This window comes from Symphalangus syndactylus, chromosome 21 (genome assembly GCF_028878055.3).
Source record: "Symphalangus syndactylus isolate Jambi chromosome 21, NHGRI_mSymSyn1-v2.1_pri, whole genome shotgun sequence".
Classification (NCBI taxonomy): Eukaryota; Metazoa; Chordata; class Mammalia; order Primates; family Hylobatidae; genus Symphalangus; species Symphalangus syndactylus.
The window spans coordinates 65,700,765-65,724,419 of NC_072443.2; the positions used below are offsets into that span (position 1 = coordinate 65,700,765).

General features: G+C 37.7%; 1 protein-coding gene across 12 annotated transcripts in view; it reads right to left on the minus strand.

The window, feature by feature from the left end:
• The window catches only part of CNTN4 (contactin 4), a 985,842-nt gene that overhangs the window by 300,029 nt on the left and 662,158 nt on the right, over positions 1 to 23,655 (minus strand). For all 12 annotated transcript variants that reach the window (XM_055259613.2, XM_055259617.2, XM_055259612.2 and 9 more), the window contains one exon: positions 22,322 to 22,497. In XM_055259613.2, coding sequence (XP_055115588.1) covers positions 22,322 to 22,497 — 176 coding nt within the window. The remainder of the gene's footprint in view (positions 1 to 22,321; positions 22,498 to 23,655) is intronic.

Sequence of the window (23,655 nt, forward strand, 5' to 3'; positions counted from 1 at the left end):
AAAAATAAGGAAAACACAGTAAAACACATTGTTAATATCAGCTGGGTATGCATTGTGTGTGTTTCTGGGAGTTATCTGCCATGCTTGGTAGCAAAGCCCTTGAGCTATGCCTCAAATGGTAACTGGTCTCACACTGAACATTTCACCATACACTAACCATTGCCTCTCAACTCTTGCTATTCCCACTGTGTCAGCTTTTCAAACAGCAGTTCTTAGACACATGACACTTAGATTTACATTCCTTTGCTCAGCCTGGTCCACTGATTATCTCTAGCCCTGGACAGTTTGCTTGTTTACTTTCCTTAATCCTTATGGGTCAGTGGAGTGATGCATGTGTAGAAGCCATGCAAGAAAGATCTGTAGAAAAAGAGACACTATTTTGCAGAAATCTGAAGCTTTTATGATACCTTTTCTTTGGTAGACGCAGACTGATGAGGGATTTTATAACAATGCACTTCCTCTCTTGGGATGAAGGAAGCTGAGGGCCCTTGGCCCTTCCCCACCAGGGAAGGTTTGTGTGTACAAAAGGCCATACTGCCTTATAGTAAATTGTTTTAAATCTGCAACATTTTCCTCCAAAGCTAAATAGAAAGAGATGGAAGAGGGCCGGGCATGGTGGCTCACGCCTGTAATCCCAGCACTTTGGGCAGATCACGAGGTCAGGAGTTCAAGACCAGCTTGGCCAACATAGTGAAACCCCGTCTCTACTAAAAATACAAACGTTAGCCGGGCATGGTGACGCATGCCTGTAGTCCCAGCTACTTGGGAGGCTGAGGCAGTAGAATTGCTTGAACCAGGGAGTTGGAGGTTGCAGTGAGCTGAGATCACGCCACTGCACTCCAGCTTGGGCAAGAGAGTGACACTTCGTCTCAAAAAAAACAAAAAAAAAAAAAAGAGAGAGAGATGGAAGTCACTCTTCATTCTTCAGCAACAGGACATAACTAATCTAACCATGAACTAGCACAGGTGCCAAGGCCCAAGAGATGGCCTCTAGCGAATGCCATAAGAGGCTGGCATTGATTCCTGAAGAAAGTTAGCCTGTCTTGCTGCTATTTTTGATCTGCTTGTTGTAGACTCTTTGCTCTGCTGATGATTTCTAAGGGCCTGTGCTGCAGGCAAGAAGCACTTTTACTTGCCACCCATTCTATCATCTGTATTTTGTTTTTTAAAACCCTGGTTTATAGGGTCCTGGATTTAATGGAGCAATAGAATTTTAAGGGGAAATATGAGGTGTGTGTGAAACCAACATAGGTGTTTCTAACTATGGATACTAAAAATTACCACCAGTACCACCACAATTTTCTACCGTCATCAATACATAAAAGACAGAACTTTTCAACGTGAAAAATTACAGAAAGATAGTATCAAGAGAAAAACTGTCCTTTAATTGACTAAACATTGCCTTTTGTTTTTTGTTTTTGTTTCTTTTTTTTGAGACAGAGTCTCGCTCTGTTGCCCAGGCTGGAGTGCAGTGGCACAATCTCGGCTTATGGCAACTTCTGCCTCCTGGGTTCAAGCGATTCTTCTGCCTCAGCCACCAGGATAGCTGGGACTACAGGTGTGCGCCACCACGCCCGACTAATTTGTTTTTGTATTTTTAGTAGAGATGGGGTTTCACCATATTGGCCAGGCTGGTCTTGAATTTCTGACCTCATGATCTATCCGCCTCGGCCTCACAAAGTGCTGGGATTACAGGTGTGAACCACCGTGCCTGGCCACCTTATTTTAATAATGTAGTGCATATTTGTGTAGACTGGTGGAAATTTCAGTATAGATAAGTTTTGGGAACCAGCATTTGAAGGTGTGCTCCCAAAGTATCTCCTTTACAAAATAAGGACAGATGTCAGATACCTACTAGTAAGGATGTGTTTCTTTGGCTTCAGGGTGGACCCCATTTTAAATGAAGATAGCAATGTGGTATAATGAAAAGACTTCAAGACTTGAAGTCAAAAGTCTGAGTTTTGATCCTCGGATCTGTCCCTTAATGGGATCATGAACTTGAGGAAGTCACTTCCTATTTCTGAGCTTCACATTCTACATGTGTAAAACAGGGATGGTGATGATGATAAATCATACCTCACAGGCTTCGTAAAGACTGAAAGATAAAACAGATTTGAAAGTACTTTCTAAAAAGGAAAACGATATAGACAACTTAACTGTTAGTTATTTTTTTCAAGGCATAAAGTGCTGGCTTGGATTATTAAGGAGAAAGTGAAGCAGTAGACACAGAGGACCAACCCACTTTCTGTGGACAGGGTGACAATTTCCTGAGGCGATTCTCCTGCCTCAGCCTAAGTGCCATTATAAAGTCATCAGGACTGCTGTGGAGGTAGCTGGAGAATGAGCTCCCATTGGTCCACCATGTTTAAATCACAAGCTCTCTACAGCGAGCTGAACAAGACTGTGCTACAAATCCAGTAAATACTTCACCAATTTCCATGTTTCTACCAATACAATTTCAGCTGAAAGACAATTTGTAGCTAACAAATTTAATATTGAGCCAATTAGTCAGATTACCTACCTGCTAACTGTAGCCACATTGATTTTTGTTGAAATATTAATTATCCAAGATAAGATTTCCTGCTTAACCTTCAAAACAAGCTTAAAATGCACTATTTCACATCATTACGAAGGTTAAGAGGAAGATGCTTGTGATGTGATTACAATTTATACTACCGGATTCACCATTCATTTCAGAAGCATCGAGGCCACCTGGTCAAATGAAGGATACATTTGTCATGTTTAATTTCTAGCAGGAAATGGCAATGACACTCAAAGCAATAAATATGAAGACTCCACAGATGTAAAACATTCGTTCATCTCTAAGTGCCACTCTGACCATTTTACCTACATTTCTGTAATTTAAAAGCCTCAACCAAATGTAACATTTATATGCAAATGTTTTCTAGCCTCACCATTTGGTTGGCAAACAGCAGATGACCTTATACGCCCACCGCTATGTGACAATATTTTAAATTCTGCCTTCTAACCAGTTAAGCAAAAAACAAAAACCACAAAAATACTGAGAAGGTAAGCTATTTAAGAAGCTTTTATTGAACACCAGCTGCCTGTGAGCACTGTACTGGGTGCTGGGTTGTCAGCTTAGCCACAGTTGTTGCCACTGATGAACTTCCATTAGAGACTTTGCTTCTTATTATTGTAAGACGTGATCATAGAGCAAATCTGAGACAGAAAGGGGATCAGAATTCACTGTCTGGGATTGGTTTGGTACACTCAAGTAGAACATTTTTCTAATCGGCTGTGCATTTTCCACCATGAGGTATTCCATGGACTCACTGTTATCTCTATTGTCTGTCAATGGGGCAACTAACTGAAAATTTAAAAAACAAAAGCAAAAACAAAAAAGCCCACTCACTCAGTAAAGGCAATAAAGAGCTCTTACATAAACTTCCTTTCTCAAGATAGGCTAACTCGTCCCTGATTAGCTGAAGCAAACAATGCGTTTATTTTAAAAATCAATCGCAAAAAGCAGTTCAATAAGAGGAGAGAGAGAACTGTTACTCAAGCATGTCTACATACCTCTGATCAAAAGGGTACACATACACCAATCACTTGATAACAAAAGAAATCAAGTCTTTGGAAGATCACCCTCCCCCTCTCCCCAGATCAATATCACTTCCAAAAGGAAAGCACATTCATCTTGTCTCTGAATATATTTTGCATGTTTAGCTCTAAAGTGTGAAGACTTTCAAGCTTCTGTTTGTCACCCTGGCTTTTACATGGAATGACTTATTAGCCTGATTTTTTTTTTAGATCTAATAAAAAAACTACTTTTAATCTCACTTAATCCATATGATACACCCAGACCATTTTTTCCAGTATTGCATCCTAGTGAGCTTTGACTTATCAAGTCCTCACATCAGCTCCAAGTTGCAGGTCACTACCATCCCATGCCCTATAGTATTTAATCTCATCTTCCACCTTTAGTTTCCAAACCAACATGGACTTTGTCACACACCTTCCAGTTTAGGTTGAAGGTCATCATCTGGTCATTTATATTCCTGTGTTCTCAATATAAAAGAGACATATGGCTAAGGTGTCCTTAATTCTGTTATTTTGTTGTCCTCTGCTACTATTGCATCTCCTGAATTTTTAATTTTTTATTTCCATAGGATTTTGGGGAACAAGGGGTATTTGGTTACATGAGTAAGTTCTTTACTGGTGATCTGTCAGATTTTGGTGCACCCATGACCCAAGCAGTATACGCTGAACCCAATTTGTAGCCTTTATCTCTCATCCTCTTCTCACCTTTTCCCTCCGTGTCCCAAAAGTCCACTGTATCATTCTTACGTCTTTGCATCCTCATAGCTTAGCTCCCACTTATGAGTGAAAACATACGATGTTTGGTTTTCCATTCTTGAGTTACTTCACTTAGAATAGTAGTCTCCAATCCCATCCAGGTTGCTGCAAATGCCACTAACTCATTCCTTTTTTATGGCTGAGGGGTATTCCATCATATATATACACCACAGTTCTTTATCCACTCACTAATTGATGGTCATTTGGACTAGACTGATTATCTAAAAAAAATGTATCTAACACTGTGAAGCACTGGTGGAGTTTCTAGTGGGACTGACAAAGCAAAAGGTAGACTTATAGATAAAATTATAGATGTGATCAGGAGAAAGGTGAAGGAAATCCACAGGGCATTGAGAGAGGTAGCCACTGAAGAAGGCCACATTCACCACAGTGGCAGAGACAGGTGATATTTAAATTTTGAATCAAACCCCCAAAGGAAGCCCTATTGTGACTCTGGACTTTAACTCTGATTTGGAAAGAGTGGTGATGAGGGATGCCTTCTCAAGGGCCATCATAAAGTAGGATTCATTTGGAAATGCTACAGACAGCTGATCAAATTCTGGAAGGCTGTTCCTCTCCCACTGCCCAAATCCCTAAGTTCATGATACGTTTTCAAAGCTGGTGATTTGTCCTTTCCAGCACCAATAATGTTAGTTTCTATATGTGTGGGTACAGTGTCATCATTGAAGAAACACTCTCTAAATATTTGTTTTGATCAGTTTTAGGTTATTACATGCTATGCATTTCTTGGCATATGAAGGAGATTTCTTGAATAAGAAATTAGGTTTCTCCAGGTGGCACCTGCTTTATCAATCTGTAGGATGCTCTCTGAGGGCACCTGGTTTATAACCAGAGACAAAGAAGACAGAGGAACTTATATGTGCAGCTATTCACAGGTATTAAAAACTCTAATGCATATACAATATCTAATTATAGCTATCCCATATTTAATTGAGGATTAATAATTTAAAATTATTAAGCAAAATTAAAAACACACATGAGGCTAGTAGAGTAGTATTTGATCAGCTGTCTAATCCCAGGGAAACAAATAGTTTCCCTTTTTACTACACACCAGGTACTTCACATATGTTTTCTAATTCTTACAATAACTATGTGAGAGATACTCTAGGAAGAGGAGCCAGGAGAAATGTCTTCTTAACCCAGAAAAAAAAGCACTATCAGCATTAGTTGAGCTCCATTCTCTAGCACTGTCAGTTAAGTGGGCTTTTCCTGACTTCGTTAGCATCTTCAATCTCATCCTTTCATCTCCGTGCAGAAACCCAGTGATGACAAGTATGAGTGGTGATATTGAAACCCTACCGTCTATCTCTTTGTACTGCACTCAGCACTGCCACCTACTGGCAAAAGAAAAAAACACGGCTTCATCTTTTCACCCATGGATGCAAGTGGAGTTTAGCTGACAGTATGGCATTTAGAAATTGAGTCTGGGTATTTTATTAGCATCAGATTCCAAACTCAGTTTTGAGTTTCTCAAGTAAATTATTCCCTCTGATGGAGATGCATTTTCACCATAGTAGAAATAACAGAAAGCCAGTATAGTGTGGTGATTAATAATTCAAGTACTGAAGTCAAACTACCTGGAATCAGACCCTAGCCCTTCAACTTCCCAGCTGTGTGAAGTTTGGCAAGTTATTTAATTTTTTTTATGTCTGAGTTCTCTCCTTTGTAAAATGGGAACATCAAGAGTACAAGTGTCTAGCATTGAGGTAAGGATTAAAAAAGAGAATTCCTTATTTAATGGCTGGTACATGCAAAGCAAGTGAGAAGTGTTAGCTCCTATTATTTTAACAGGTGGATGGTTGATGATGTGTGAACTGATGATTAGACTTACAGAAAGCTACTGTCTTGCATACCATGTACATTTCAAGACACTGAGCATGTTTTATGGGACCATATGAGAATTTTCCTAATCTTAAGTCAGTAAAGTGACATGCTTAAGCATAGTGACCTCAGGAAATCTTGAGCTAAAATGCAGGACAAACACTCTTCCCTTTTCTTCCTCCCTCCCACCACCTTCTGCTCTGCTGCATTCAGCCTTGCTCTGTGCCCTCCAGCCACACAGGCAGGTCTTCTTCGAATCCCTTGAAAGTTCCAAGCTCTATGCCACCACAACACCTTTGTACATTCTCTGTTTTCTGTCTAGAAAACATTTCCTCTTTAATCCTTACTGATCCTTCAGATCTCAGTTACAATCATTTTCTTAGTGAAGTTTTTCTTAATACTCTCTATGTTAATTTCCTTTGTCACAAACATCATAGAAGCACGACCATTTTCTTAGCATTTGTCTCAGTTGGTGATCACATATTTCTAGTGTGATTACTTGAAGAACATTTTCCTTCCATACTAGAACATGAACTATTTAAGATGAGGGACTGGGTCTGGCTTTGTTTACCTGCCCAGCACAGAGTAGGCACTCAGAAAAATATCTGAATGGATAAATGCTACAGTCTATGTTTTCTCCTCACTTGAAATGCCTTGCTCGTTTTTTTGTATCCCTCCACTTTATACCTCTCTTTAAACATCTAAAATACTATTTTAAAATTCATATGGAACCAAAAAAAGCCCGAATAGCCAAGGCAATCCTAAGCAAAATAACAAAGCTGGAGGCATCATGCTACCCAACCTCAAACTATACTACAGGGACACAGTAACCAAAACAGCATGGTATTGGTACAGAAACAGACACACAGACCAACGGAACAGAACAGAGAACCCAGAAATAAGACTGCACACCTGCAACGATCTCACCTTCCATAAACCTGACAAAACCAAACAACGGGGAAAGCGTTCCTTATTCAATAAATCGTGATGGGATAACTGGCTAGCCATATGCAGAAGACTTAAAGTGGACCCCTTTCTTATACCATATACAAAAATTAACTGAAGGATAAAAGACTTAAACACAAAACCCAAAACTATAAAAATTCTGGAAGACAACCTGGGCAATATCATTCAGGACATAGGCACGGGCAAAGGTTTCGTTACAAAGACACGAAAAGCAATTGCAACTAAAGCAAAAATTGACAAATGCGATCTAATTAAACTAAAGATCTTCTGCACAGCAAAAGAAACTATCAACAGAGTAAACAGACAACATACAGAATGGGAGAAAGTGTTTGCAAACTATGCATCTGACTAAGGTCTAATATCTAGCATCTATAAGGAGCTTAAATTTATAAGAAAAAACAACCACAGTAAAAAGTGGGCAAAGGACATGAACAGACACTTTTAAAATGAAGACATACATGCAGCCAACAGTCATATAAAAAAGCTTGACATCGGCCGGGTGCGGTGGCTCACGCCTGTAATCCCAGCACTTTGGGAGGCTGAGGCGGGTGGATCACAAGGTCAGGAGATGGAAACCATCCTGGCTAACACAGTGAAACCCCATCTCCACTAAAAATACATAAACAAAATTAGCTGGGCGTGGTGGCACGCGCCTGTAGTCCTAGCTACTTCAGAGGCTGAGGCAGGAGAACGGCATGAACCCAGGAGGCAGAGCTTGCGGTGAGCCGAGATCGTGCCACTGCACTCCAGCCTGGGCGACAGAGTGAGACTCCGTCTCAAAAAAAAAAAAAAAAAAAAAAAAGCTTGACATCACTGATCATTAGAAAAATGCAAATCAAAACCACAATGAGATACCATCTCACACCAGTCAGAATGGCCATATTAAAAAGTAAAAAAATAACAGATGCTGGCAAGGTTATAGAGAAAAATGAAGACTTATATACTACTGCTGGGAGTGTAAATTAATTCAAGCATTGCAGAAGACAGTGTGGCGATCCCTCAAAGATGTAAAGACAGAAATGCCATTCGACCCAGCATTCCCATTACTGTATATATACCAAAAGGAATATACACTATTCTATTATAAAGACACACACATGTGTATGTTCACTGCAGTACCATTCACAATAGCAAAGACACGGAATCAACCTAAAAGCACATCAATGACAGATTGATAAAGAAAATGTGGTACATACACAATGAGATCACGTCCCTTGCAGAGACACGGATGGAGCCATTACCCTTAGCAAACTAACGCAGGAACAGAAAATCAAATACTGCATGTTCTCACTTATAAGTGGGAGCTAAATGATGAGAACACATTGGCACATAGAGGGGAACAACAGATACTGGGGCCTATCGGAGGGCGTAGGGTAGGAGGAAAGAGAGGATCAAGGAAAATAACTAATGGCTACTATGCTTAATATCTGGGCTATGAAATAATCTGTACAACAAACCCTCATGACACAAGTTTACCTATGTAACAAACCTGCACATGTATTCCTGAACTTAAACAATTGAAAAATTACCTTATATACAAACACTACTTTCAGGCCAGATCTTCATCCCCTCTCTTCTGCTGCTTATTCTGCCCTTCGTTCCTTCAAGACCTTCAATCTTCCTAACATTCACCACACTTGAGGTTACTTGTTCAATGTCTGTCTTCCCTACTGGATGTAAACTTCGTATCTGTCTAGTTCATTGATGCATTCCCTGTGTCCAACGCATTGCTTGCTATCCAGTTGGTATTCATTAAATATTTATGGGAAGAAGGAAAAATAAACAAAGGAAATCTCCGTACTGAGTATGGATAACTCAAGTTTTTACGGCACATTTGCCCAAAGGTACTTGATTATTCAAACATAGAGGAGAATTAACAAGTTCTTGACAGCATCGGTAATTAACTAATAATAATCCCTTTTTAGAAATCTCAGGTGATTACTGACCTTGAATTTTAAGTAGGATAAATGGCTGGTTAGAGTAAAATGAAGCTAATATCCTAGACAGAACAACTGCCAACTGTGTTTGAAACCTCTGAACATCTACTATGTATCAATGTTTAATACCAAGTAAAATATAAAAACATGGATCCAATTCAATTCTCGGGGTATATGTGGACTAGTGAGAGAGCCAGACAAAACTATACCCTGTAATTACCATATAGCATAATAAATACTAGAATACTCACAAACAAAAGAGACAAGAATAAGAAATCAGAGCATTCACATGTTAATGTATACCTACATGTGACTAGGTAAAAACCTGTTCATATATATATGTATATGTGTGTATTACACTTACCAGGCATATTTAATCCTCACAACTCTGAAGGATACTATGTAACTTAAATAATTCTCAAATACTATCATTATGTCCATTCAATAGATGAAGGCAGTAAAATTCAGAGGGGTATAGAAACTTGAAGGTCACAGCCTTTCTGTGGTCCTAGATAAAAGGAATAGCAGGTACAAAGCCAACGGGAAGACTGAAAGACCTAAGAAAATTTAGGAGAAATTATTTATTACAGAGTACTCTGGTAGAGATAGAAAAACCGCCCATTTAAAATAAACCTTGAGTCAGTGTCCATTGTTTTTAGAAAACGAGTACAGGGTGGGCCTTTTAGTTATGCAAATATACAGCAATTACCTCTCCACAGGTCTTGGAAAAGTTAGAAACAAAGCCCAGTTGGACAATGTTAAATGGTCCTCTTGCTTATTTAACAGTTCTCCAAGGATTTTCATTCCTAGAGAAAAATATTTCTTCTCTATGGATTTAGATTGTGCCTGGCCTGTAAAATAGTGATTGCTATTAGGAAATCACTAACATTCTTGTTTGAGTGGTTGTTTGCAGAAAATAGAACTGAGACCCTGAGAAAAGGAGTAAGGACAAATGAGTTCTACCTCAAATTTGGGGAAACAGTGGATTAGATTGTCAGGGCTCCAAATGTGAGGTTACCTAAATCAGACAGCCCAGAATTTATTGAGGAGAAAGTAGTCACTGAGCTTAGAAATAAGAAAAGCCATTTGTTGACTCCCTCACCTCAACATATACATTACTTACAGTACTATATAAAGAAGGGCCTTTAAGATACAATTAATCTAAATTTTATGAGGTAGAGCTAACAGATTACCTACCACACTAGGCTGCATTCAATTTGAGGGGAAAAAAAAGTAGAGGCTATGAAAAAATGAACAAATCTGAAATGCTAATGACAGATAACAAAACAAGTATTTAGGAGCAAATTAATACCCTAATCATAATTAGTGTGTACCCTAAATACATATTTCAGGGATAAATTACTGACCTTCAGTACCATCCACTGAGAGTTTAGTAGCTAGTTTGGAATTTAATCTTTGGTGAAACATGTAACAGAATAATTTAGTTCTTGGGAAACACACACATCTTTTCATGATGCCCTTGAATTTGAGATTTAACTCTGAACCCTAAGGCATACTTTTTTCTCTAAAGTGAATATATATTATAGATATGAAGTAAAAACTAGCTAGTGTGGTGCATAAAATACATGACAGCTAGAAGGCAAATGCCTTGTTTATGTTAGAGCCTACTCCGGAAAAGGTGCCGACTGGGAAGAGGATGGAAGCTGGTCCTCACTAGCACAGGGACTTTCCGGGGCTAGAGATGTCATAACATGAACGATAACATCGCTTTAGAGACCACAGTGGAACAGTTACAGCCACAGGTAGGTCAGACACTCTAAACATGATAACAGCCAGTTTCTAGGGCTTTAGAGTGCCAGACAAAGAGGTCGAATTCAGGGAAAATGACCTAGAAAAAGGAAGAAGTCCAGAGAGCGGGACTCAGGGCCAACAAACTACTCTGAATCACTTCAAATCACTGCCCTACGGAGAAAGGGCCAATTCTGCCTATTTCAGAGAAGGCCTGCAGAGGTCCATTCCAAGTGAGAGGTAAAAACATACCCGGGAAAGGGAAAGGTTACCCTTTGAATTTTTTGCAGTCCCCATTTTCATTATCTGGTCAAATCATACTTTATAAAGTTCAAAACTCTGTTATGCTCTCCAGGGGAAAATGCAGAGTGTGAGACAATACTTGCACAGATAATCCTACATTTGACAGAGGCCATTTCTGTAATACTTTTCACCCTAATACAGTTAAGTTACAAAAACACCTGATTTAGATCTCATTCAAAGATTTTTTTTTTTTTATTGATCAAAGTGGTCAGGAAAGAAATGAAAAAGAATTGTGCATACGTTGGCCTGTTTGTTTCCTGGAACCACTGCAAACAAGTTACTACAGATTGAATGGCTTAAAACAAAAATTTATTCTCTCACAGTTCTGGAAGCTAGACACCGGAAATCAAGGTGTCAGCAGTGCTGGGCACCTTCAAAGGCTCTAGGAGAGAATCTTTCCCTGCTTCTTCTAGCTTCTGGTGGCTTTCAGCAATCACTGGTTTCCCCTGCTGGATCACTCCAATCTCTGCCTCCAAGGTAACACAGTCTCTTTCTCTCCTGTGTTTTCTCCTCACTCTCTTATAAGGACACCTGATATTCAATTTATGGTCCATCTGGGTGATTTTGGAAGATGTCATCTACTTAATTACATCTGGAAAGACCATTTTTCCAAATAAGGTCACTTTCACAGTTTCCAGGTAGACACATTTTTTGAGAGTTACAGTTTTAGTCTGTTAGGGCTGCTATACTATAACACAATAGACTGGGAAACTTAACAGAAATGTATTTCTCACAGTTCTGGAGGCTGGGAAGTCCAAGATCAAGGTGCTAGCAGATTTCTTGCCTTGTGAGGGCTCTCTTCCTAGTTCACTGACTGCCACCTTCTCCCTGTATCCTCACATGGCAGAAGGAGCAAGGGAGCTCTTGGGAATCACCTTTACAAGGGCACTGATCCCATTTACAAGGGCAGATCCCTCATGACCTAATCACCACCAAAGGCCCCACCTCCTCATATGATCACATTGGGGTTAGGATTTCAACATAGGCATTTAGGAGATATAAATATTCAGTCTATAGCAGGTGCCATTCAAATCCCTGTAGTTAGTCAATTAGATTCTGACTTAACCATAAGTGAAAATGTATGTTCTACAGCACCCTAACCTCTCAAATGAAAATTTTTGAAAAAAAGGATATTGATATAATTAGAGCAATTTTGACATTTTCAATCATTCAGGAAGTGGTCTCCCTTTTTCCCTGAATAGCAACACCCGATTGTTGACCTTCAGGGCCTAAAAATTAAACTTAAAAATGATCAGAATTATTTTCATACTCATTGACTGAATTACTCATAACAATGAAACAAAAAGGAGTGATATTTTAGTACCTTGGTTTTTTTAATATGATACAAAATATTAATTGTTCTCTTTTAGCCTTCATGTTTTTTAAAAGTCTGATGAATCTTGCTTGGATCCCCATCAGGTTTCATTTGCCAATTTTCATATATATATATATATGTATGGTATATATGTATCATACTCTCAGAACCTTCCTGAATTTAAAGCAATCTCTATACTTCATTTATTGTCTTATGTCACAAACTGCTTTTTATCAGTCCCCAAACTGGACTGTGGGATGACCAAAAGAAGGTATACATAATAAACTATTAATAATAGCTACAATTAACTCAGCAAGTTTGGGTTTGAATTCTTCTAACTATTCCAATAAAAATATTTACCCTTTTATTGAAGATCAAAGCCTTCCGTTGATAAATATTTTTAGTTTTGCTACCCAAATGTTCCTAAAGTTGATTACATTTCAAATGATCTAAATGTTCACAGATTATTCATCTAAATAGTCATCCATCCACATTTTATCGCTCAGAAAAAAAGTTTGCCTGTTTAAGCAGCTTTCCAAATTAAAAAGTAGTCAAGCCAGTTATGAGTTTAGCCATGTATCAAACTCCCAGCTATTGTTCTGATCGACTGCACATTTTACTCATTGGCTATGAAGGATAAGCTAGTTATTAGATATTAAAAGCAATGAACATTTGAAAATTACAGCGAATAGAAGCAAGGATCAGGGCTCAAAAATCAGGTTGCCAAAATTCCTAGTGAGACTACAATACATTCTCAGTTTAATACAGCTTGTGAGAGTGTGCCCCAGTTAAAGAGAACTCGGATTAAGGCTCACTGTAGCAGTCATAAGAAAGATCTTTTTCAATGAGACTATCTAATCAGTTGCTGTTTATTCAATTGATATTTTCACCATAAAAAATGTTTGCCACGTAACTGATAAGGCTAACTTAAATTAACCTCAGAATGGAGTGTTTTACTGTGTTACATTACTCTCTTTTTAAAAATTTTTCTTTTCTCTTTTTTCACTTCATTCCACAATAGCAGAAGAGTCACTTTATTCATAGATTGCTTGCTTGAAGTCACAGGAAGGCCAAAATGAAGTGGCTTTTGTACCTAAGGGCTCCTTTCACTTAACATCTCCATTTTTCCATTTTTTAAAATACTTTTCATCTTCTATGCCCTTCCCCCTAACACATGCTCAGAGGGTAGAGATTCAGGGCATGAATGGTGTATTAGTCTAGTTACTTTTCCCATCTTAAGTGAGGTATCCACAGAGGTAAGCATAGATATTGCCCATTTGCTTCCTCGAGAATAATACCACCTTGCCCATGACCATGACAACGCCAGTTTCCCTACAGCAGGCAGGTAACCAGATTTTGTTCAAAGATTTAATTTTACCATTAGCAATTTGGAAGTACTTATGAATGACTTATAGTCATCTACAACCTGAGATGATGAATAGCTTAAGTGTTTTACTTTGCAGATCGGAACTATTACAAGAAAGTGAAAATTCCAGGATGAAGGCCCCAAACAATGTTTATAAAGTAATCAGTTTGAGAGGCTAAAATCTGGAGTCATTAGATATTAAGATTATTCTCTGGGAAGCTCTTCATAATAATCTACATTTAAAGTGCATCTTTTTCACATGTAGGGGAGAAACGATAGGAGAGTAAGAAACTTATACAAATATTTCATTTACTGCTTGGGGATAAACAGTTTACCAACCACAGTTATTCACCATAAAATATCAATATTCAAAATGCTTTACAGCCTACTTGCAATAAATTGGAAATCTGCATCTTAACTTTTAGAGCAGAAATATTGTTATTAATTATTCTCATTATAAAACCTGAAACCAATTATACTAAAATTAGAGTCACAAATTTATGCATAATCATTGCATGTAACATTATGCTTTTAGATGTTAACAGTAAATCAACAGTATGATGGCATCAAGAATACCTACAACTAAAAAATTAAAAACAAAAGCAAATATATGATAGACGTACTTACGATATCAAAGATTGTTAATGCAACAGAAAATTCAAGTTTGTGTACAAAGGAAACATTTCACCAACCACCCAAATCTATGGATTGAACATAAATTTCATTGGTCAAGTGTGGTTTTTCACAGCATAATGGAAACCATGCATGTAAAATGCCATATAACAGGCATCTGCTCAAGACTCAGGTGACCAGGTTCCTATGCTGGTCCCTTCTCCCACCGCTGTATCCTTGGTGAAAGTTATTTCACTTCATTAATTTTCATGTTCTTCACCTATAAAATAAAAATAATATCTACACTTCATTGGGTTGTGTTGAGAACTAAATGGAATAATGCTTCCAAAGTGCTTAGTATAATATCCAACATAGAGTATTAACATTATAACATTTATTATGCCCTGACTATGTGCTAAACAATGATCTAGGAGTTTTACAATTATTAACTGATTTGATCCTCACAACAAAGGAGGTAAACAACCTGGGGCAGAAAGAAGTACCCTGTTCAAGCTCACGAAATTATAGAAGCTGAATTTGAATCCAAGGAGTCTGACTCCAGGGCTTGTGCTCTTATCAACTATACTTAGGTTTACAATGGTAGTTATTCATATGATCCAGCAACTCTACAACTGGCTATATATTCAAAAAAAGAAATCAATATATCAAAGATATATTGGCACTTTCATATTTATTGCAGCACTATTGACAATAGCCAAAATGTGGAATCAACCTAAGTGCCCATCAATGGATGAACGGATAAAGAAAATGAAGTATATATGCATAATAGAATATTATTCAGCCATAACAAGAATAAAATCCTGTCATTTATGGCAACGTGGATGAATCTGGAGGACATTATGCTAACTGAAATAAGCCAGGCAAAGAAAGATGAATGCCACATATTCTCAACTGTATATGGAAGCTAAATAAGTTGGTCTTTTTTAGTAAGACAGAATTAGAGTAGAGAGTAGAAGAGTGGTAACTAGAGGTGGGGAAGGGAGGAAGAAGTATAGGGAGAGACTGGTTAACAGACAAATAATTACAGCTAGACAGGAGGGGTAAGTTCTTGCGTTCTCTAGTACCACAGGGTGACTACAGTTAAGAACAATTTACTCAGCTGGGCACGGTGGCTCACGCCTGTAATCCCAGCACTTTAGGAGGCCGAGATGGGCAGATCACCTGAGGTCAGGAGTTCGAGGCCGGTGAAACCCTGTCTCTACTAAAAATAGAAACATTAGTTGGGCGTGGTGGTGGGTGCCTGTATTCCCAGCTACATGGGAGACTGAGGCAGGAAAATCGCTTGAACCCAGGAGGTGGAGGTTGCAGTGAGCTGAGATCGTGCCACTGCCCTGCAGCCTGGGTGACAGAGCGAGACTCCACCTCAACAAACACATAAAGAAAAAACAACAAAAAACCAATTTACTCCAATTTTCAAAGAGAGCATTTTGCATGTTCCCAACACAAAGAAATGATAATTTAGTTGTATGAGGTGATGAGTATGCTAATTACTCTGATTTGATCATTTACACATTGCATACAGGTATTGAAGCATCACACTGCAACCCATAAATACATGCAGTTACTATGAGTCAATTGTTTTTGTAAGTGATAGTTATTTTAAGAAGACAGGACATGGAGGGACAGAAAGGGGAATGGAAGAGAAAACAGAAAAAAAAACACAGAAGCAGTTATTGTATAACTTTCCTATGCTGGAAATGATTCTGGGATTTTACATATGCTTTACAATGTAATCTTCCTAACAACCCTAAAAGGGAAGCGTAGTGGTGTTGAGAAGCTGGAGTTCTAGAGACACAGGACACATAGAATGAAATGGAACAATTAACATTTGATTCCATCTAAACTTAGTCAATATAACATCTCATCTTCTCAAGCCCACATTCCTAAGTTAAAAAAAATAAGGATTTGTATTGTTTATGAGTATAAGGGTGTGTACTGAAATTCATTTTTTTAAAATAAATATCCACGTTTATATGACAGAGAAAAGTTGCTCTGTTGAGTGACTGTGCACAAAGATCCTCAAGCAGCTTTAGACCGGGATGCTGGGCTGCAAAAGTGGGCAGCTAGGGTGATGGAACTATAGCACTTCATTCTGTATAGACACAAGCTCTGGAAACATCCCCTTCGTTAAGCTGTGCAAATAACGAACTGAAATCCCCTCCTCTTTAGGCCTTATCTTCTGAATTATTCATCTATGGAAGAATTTTTTAAAGTATTCAACTTGGTTTTGCTCCTGGACGAAAGGGAGTGTAGAGTGAATGAAGGTTGGGGAGGTATGCTTAAGCTCAAAGGAGCTTTCCTTTGAAACACTTCATGAAGCTGTGCATAGTCTCAGGCTGACTTTCCAGGGTAAAAGCGAATTTTGAGGGCTTGTTTGATTGATTCCATACATGAGCATCTTTTTTTTTTTTTTTTGAGACGGAGTCTCGCTCTGTCGCCCAGGCTAGAGTGCAGTGGCACGATCTTGGCTCACAGCAAGCTCTGCCTCCCAGGTTCAAGCCATTCTCCTGCCTCAGCCTCCCGAGTAGCTGGGACTACAGGTGTCAGCCACCACGCCCGGCTAATTTTTTTTTTGTATTTTTTTAGTAGAGACGGGGTTTCACTGTGTTAGCCAGGATGGTCTCAATCTCCTGACCTCATGATCCGCTTGCCTCGGCCTCCCAAAGGGCTGGAATTATAGGCATGAGCCATTGCGCCTGGCCATAAGCATCTTTTTAATGTGGGCCAATGCCTGCCACACCAATAGAAACACTTATAAGGAATTAAGATGTCAACTGTCTTCTGTATCAACCTCAAGGTGAGAATGCTTGCTCTCACCTCCAATTCACTCCAAAGGAGCATCAGAATGTGCTTGACTCAGTGATTCAACTCATTCCTTATGCCCCACACATGGCATGATGACTTTAACGTCTAATTCCTATTCATTCAGCAACTATTATTTCAAGTTTATTAAGTGCCAGGCACACAGGATCTAGTCAATTATATTTGTAGCACTAGGTGAAACAGAAGGACTAAAAGGTAGAAAGGGTATGGTAGTAGGCTAAGTGACAGTGAGGGGAGTGATTGCTGATGGCTTAATCCTGCAGAGAGACTGAAAAACAAAATGTGCTCCCAATTACATTACAATAATGTATGCTTATCCATATCTCATCAAGGGGGACTTAAATTATGCTATCCTTATTTAATCAAAGAAGGATTTCTATTTTAAATATATTGACTTTAAAAAGTGGGAGGAAGAGCAAGTTCTTAGTGGTCTCATCTCTAGTTAGCTATAAATTTTGCTTATGTGAATTAATTCAACTTAAAAATGCTAAATGCTAATACAAGACACGACTAAATTCTGTGCACAAAAGCAGCATGAAAACATTTTTAATAATCAATAGACATAATGTCTACCTTATAAGACTATCTTCTGAATAAAATTATAGAAAGCATATAAATGAGATTTGAAAATTGTAACATGGTAAATAAAGTGAAGGTTGTTTTTCTTATAAATTAGAGTGAATCGAAAGCAAAGTAGGGCCAGCATGCATGAAACTGGGAGCTGAAGACTGCCTTTCCTTGGCTCTGTAACTTGTTAACTATGTATTAACAATGAGTAATTCAGTTACTCTAATCTTCAATTTCATTTTTAAAAAGATACAGGCCAGGAGACCTTTAATGTCTTTTTCAACCATAAAATTGTATCATTAAAGAGGAAGAAATATTCTCACTTGCATGGTATAGTGCAGTAAGTGTGGCCAAAAAGCAACATTTTTTTTCCTTCAATGAGTATGACAATACGTGGAGTCACAGAAACTAGTAACATTCAAAAGATATCACTGTCTTGCCTCACTCTTATTAATTCACTGAAGAAAAGGATTTTATCCTAACCAATTGAAAGTGAATTCTGAATATAGACAATGTCTTTTGATTTTCTTTTAATTTACAAAAGATAGGGAAAAACATCTAGAAATTATGGATCATGATCAAGAAGATAAACTCCAGAAAATTACAAGAATAGAAAGGGTGGGTTTGAGTATCATCCTCAAATTAACTTTATACATATATTTTCTTTGTTGTTTTACTGAATAGGCACGTAACACAGGAATTCCTTTATTCAAACATATAAATGGCTAGGAAATACAAGGATGGACAAGACAGTCTCAGTACTCTTAAAATATACGTTCTGCCATAGGACTGAAATAATAAATGAGAAAAAAGTAAATACACAATCATTCTAGATTGTATTAAATTCTGGTAAATGAGCCGGACGTGGTGTAATCTCACGTTGTTGGGAGGCTGAGGCGGGTGGATCACTTGAGATGAGGAGTTCGAAACCAGCCTGGCCAACATGGTGAAACCCCATCTCTACTAAAAATACAAAAAAACAAAAAAAACTTATCTGCTCGTGGTGGTGTGAGCCTGTAATCCCAGCTACTTTGGAGGCTGTGGCAGAATAGCTTAAACCCAGGAGGTGGAGGTTGCAGTGAGCTGAGGTCACACCACTGCACTCCAGCTAGGGCGACGGAGCAAGCTCAGTCTCAAAAAAAAAAAAAAAAAATTATGGTAAGTGAAATAAAAGATACTGTTATGTAAAAGTAGAGGGCTGGAGGAAGGTCGTCAGAGAAGAGGAGAAATGACGGAAATTGCTTGTTACGTTAGGGTGACATGGAAACTTTCTCTTGGGAGGTCATACCTAAATTGAGAAGTGAGGATCATAAGAAGTCAGCTGTGTGAAAGATCATGAGAAAAGCTTATCAGGCAGAGGGAACAAAAGTATCAAGATCCTGTTGCAAAAAATAGTTTGTCATTTTTGAGAAATTAAAATGAGACCATGGTAATGAGTTTGAGATTTATTCTAAGTACAGTAGAAGGCATAAAGCAGGAAAGCGGAATGATCTAATTTATATTTTTTAAAAGATTACCCTGGCAGTTTTATGATAAATGGTTAAGGAAAGGCTCAAGAAGATGCAGACAGAGCAGGTAGGACTGGATGTTGTAGAAACAATACATGTTGATTTTAGCAAGGCTTTAGCAAAGATTCTCACCACTTTAAAAACACGTGGGTGAAATTGGAGTTCAATTATAGTATATTTGGCTAAATTTGTAGCTGGTTGAACAAGAGTGTCCAAATAATACTAAATTAAAGGTTTAATTTCATTTTAGTGGAAATTCTCTAGTGACATGCTGCCCTGTCCTGGTCAACATGTTGTATCAATTGTTTGAATGGAGACACGCTTATCAAATTTTCCGCTGACACTAAACTAGGACAACAATCATTATGTCTGATTAAAAAAAGACTTAAAGCAATTCCAGATATGATGGAACAAAGGGTCACTACTCAGAACATGAATTTATTAGGGATAAATACAATATTGTGAATTTAGGTTAATAAAACAACATGGTTGGGTAGCTTTCGATGAATAGAAATTTATAAGAAATCCTTTCTCAGATTTTACATGATTATATGTTCAAAATAAAGTTACAATCTGGGGCCGGTACTTAAAAATGAAGATTAAATAAATATTATTGTCAGCTTCATTAACTGAATAAAGTTCACATCATGAGATACTACTGTTCCCAGTGTCCTCTGCAAAGGTTAAGACACATATATGGAATTCTGTGCATTTCCATAAGGCTACAATAGATGAATTAACATAATTGATTGTGATGTGAAGAAGATGGCTGTGGATTAATTAATTGGGAAGAGAAGAATTATGGGACAAGAGACATGATCATATCTTCACATATTTGAAGGGTAATCAGCATCTTATAGTAAGAATTGTGAGTGAATGTGATAGAAATTGAGATATTTGGCTCAATTTTAAGAAAGAGATGTCAAGTTTGTTTTTGCATTTTTGAACAACTATAGCAGTCTACTGTGGGCCAGGGTGCCTTGTGATGAATTGGTGAACTTTCTGTCAGTAGAATTTTTCAAACCAAATGATGATCAGCCAAAGATTTTGAGGGTGGGAGGAATGCCTACATCACACATGAAGTGGAATGAGCAAAGTGGATTCCATTTCCTGGTAGGTCCTCAGGTCAACCCACCGCAAACTGAGTGGTAGAGCTTTTTTTTTTTTGGTTAAACTATTCCATTTAAATGACTGTCCTTGAATATGAGATTCTTTCTGATGTTTTGGTAGTAAAATGCCTGGTCTTTTACAAAAGGATAATCTTAAGAGCTGGTAATTTGTTTTTTTAAATGTCAGCTAGGAATAAAAACGTTTGGGTATAGTATTTCTTTTTCTTTTCTTTTTTTTTTTTTTTGAGACGTAGTCTCCCTCTGTTGCCCAGGCTGGAGCGCAGTGGTGCGATCTTGGCTCACTGCAAGCTCCACCTCCCGAGTTCACGCCATTCTCCTGCCTCAGCCTCCCGAGTAGCCACCACACCAGGCTAATTTTTTGTATTTTTAGTAGAGAAAGGGTTTCACCGTGTTAGCCAGGATGGTCTGGATCTCCTGACCTTGTGATCCACCCACCTTGGCCTCCCAAAGTGCTGGGATTACAGGCGTGAGCCACCACGCTGGCCCAGGTATAGTATTTCTATCACCATTTTTTTTTTTTTTTTTTTTTGGTGTTACTATGTTAAAAATTTTCTACACTATGACATCCAAAATTCAAAGAATTACAAGATTTATTAAATACTGAGATTTTCCCCTACTCTGAGAGTACATGATTCTATGGTTATTTCCAAAAATTAATTTAGTAAGATTTGTCATTACTAAAAAATAAATATAGATATAAGACTTGTATTAAACCAAGAGAAATAAATACTTTGGTTCTGTTACATTCAACATTCAATCACACATAGTATTCTCCTATTATTCTGAACACCTAAGAATATTTAGAAGACTATTTCAAGAGACATTCACTAACAAAATAATCCTGGAATCTCGCATATACATAATACTTAGAAAATTCATTTCTCAACTTATAAAAATGCCACCAAATGGCAATAATAGATTAGGAAGTGGATATTAGGTATATGTGATGCTGAGTTCCTGGAGAGGATTTTGTTAGTGAGAATATTCTACAGTGTTACTGCCAGCAGACTTTATGAAACCTTTGGCTAATGCCAAAATGCACTGCTATAAGAGTTGGGATTTCACACAAGGAAATATATAATCACATGCAAATACATAAACCCTTAAAAATGTAGCTGAACATCAATCCTCACAGGTGGCTATACTCAAATGTATGCTAACTGCTCTTGCCTATGGATTTTATTTTCAAATTCTGATTTCTAAATTCCACTTTCTTTCATATATTCATAGACTTTTGTTAAATGGTGGTCTTAAGATATGGTGATTTGTTTTTTTAAACATTTTAAACCGGAAATATCAAAGGTGGATAACACTTTGTCTTCATTTTTTTGCCATTATTACAGTTGCTTTAAATTTTTTCTACTCTGTGAAATAAGAAACAATTAGAGAATTATAGGATTAATTGACTACTGAGTTTTTTTCCAACTCTGACCTTTATGGTTAAAGTACTTCTCTTATTGACTACTAAATTACTGGCAGTTCAATTGCTTGCTTATACACATTCTATTTAAAATGTGTGTGTGTGTGGGTGGGTGTGTGTGTAAAATTTGTTGTTTACATAAATTTATACACGTGTCAATCTCAGTGTGTGAATTTATTTGTATATAAAGAAAGCATCATATAATCAAATTATCATACAATCGAACTATCTCAATCCTTATCAAAGTAGAAGAATACATCTTCTCACTTAGATTTACAGTTTACCCTACAAACAAAATTATTTCCAAAATGTGAAAAGAGTAAAGATGATCATGTAACCAATTAAAATCTAGTCTCTAAAATGAAACTGCTATAAAAGCTTATTGGTATAATGGTAAACAAACTCAAAGTAACATTTGCAGCATTGTATAATTGCTACTTACAAGCAAACTGAAGCTTTGCTTCTCTGCTAACAATTGTTCCAAACGAGTTTGTTGCTGTGCACTGGTACGTTCCAGCATCCTGGGTTTTATTGGGGTTATTGATCAACAAGCTGCCTTCAACAACACTGTAGCGGAAATCCATACCAGTGTCAACATCTGTTCCATTTAACTTCCACCTATAGTATAAAAATGCCAGTAGATAAAGTCTTGTCATATTAATCGATATCTCTGAATTGTCTAAAACATATAAAAACTATAAATAGCATGAAAAATCATTTGTGACTTTTTTAAAAAGCATGATTAAGAAGTTAGAAATGCTCTACCCAGCAATGGTGACATCTTAAGTGTTTATGGAAGGAGCATGTCTTTTAAAGTAAACAGTGATATTGAAATTTTAATAACTGTTTTTCTGACTACTTATGATGCTACAAACACTTCACCGTTTTGTAGGCGGGCCACAGATTTCTCATAGCACCTGTGCAACTTTCTTCAAATGGGGCTCCTCAGTAAAAGTCCTTCTAGTTTGCAGTCATTCTTTAAATAGGTCTATACAGATGACAGCATATACTATTTCCAGGTAGATTGCTGAGTATCTGATGAGATTGCAGCAGAGTTGCTTAGATTTGGTCCTTAATATGACTGCAATGGCTGGCTGCAAAGCGGAGGAACTCTATTGATCTTAAGCCGCTGTGGGGACCAAACCTGCTTTAACCATGGATCACTTTGAAGAGCTCCTTCACCACTGGCACACAAACATCAACCAACCATCCCAGCAAACTGCGGATTAGGCTATTAGGTTATCGGCGCAAAGACAGGTTTTTTTTTTTGGTTCTTCTGTTTATTTACCCGGATCACCTATGTATGTGACTAGAGTATTTAGCCCAGTAAAGCAGGTTTAGTGGGACTCACCTATTCTAACAGCAAAGTTTTGGTAATAAGGCCTATGCTTTTGTTTTTGTTTTTGATTTTACAACCAATACTGTTCCAAAGAGTGAGAGCTTATCTTGACCAAATCTCCTTTCGGAAGTCATTTAAATACTTAAGAACTTTTGCACTAATACAACTCAGTGACTATCTTATTTGTTTGCCCCCACAAATCTTACACAGAATATTAACTAATGAAAATAGCATAGTAGGAGTTTGTGAATTACCAAGAGTGTCACAGTAGCATTCACACCAGAATGTTAAAAATTAAGAAATACAGCAGCACAAAGAAAACTGATCCAAATCCATAATGGGAGTAAGGAACGAGAGCCATTAATCTTATCTCCTTTAAATAGTAAAAATCACCATTTAAATATTTGTGTGTGTGCACATGCACATTCATTGTGTAT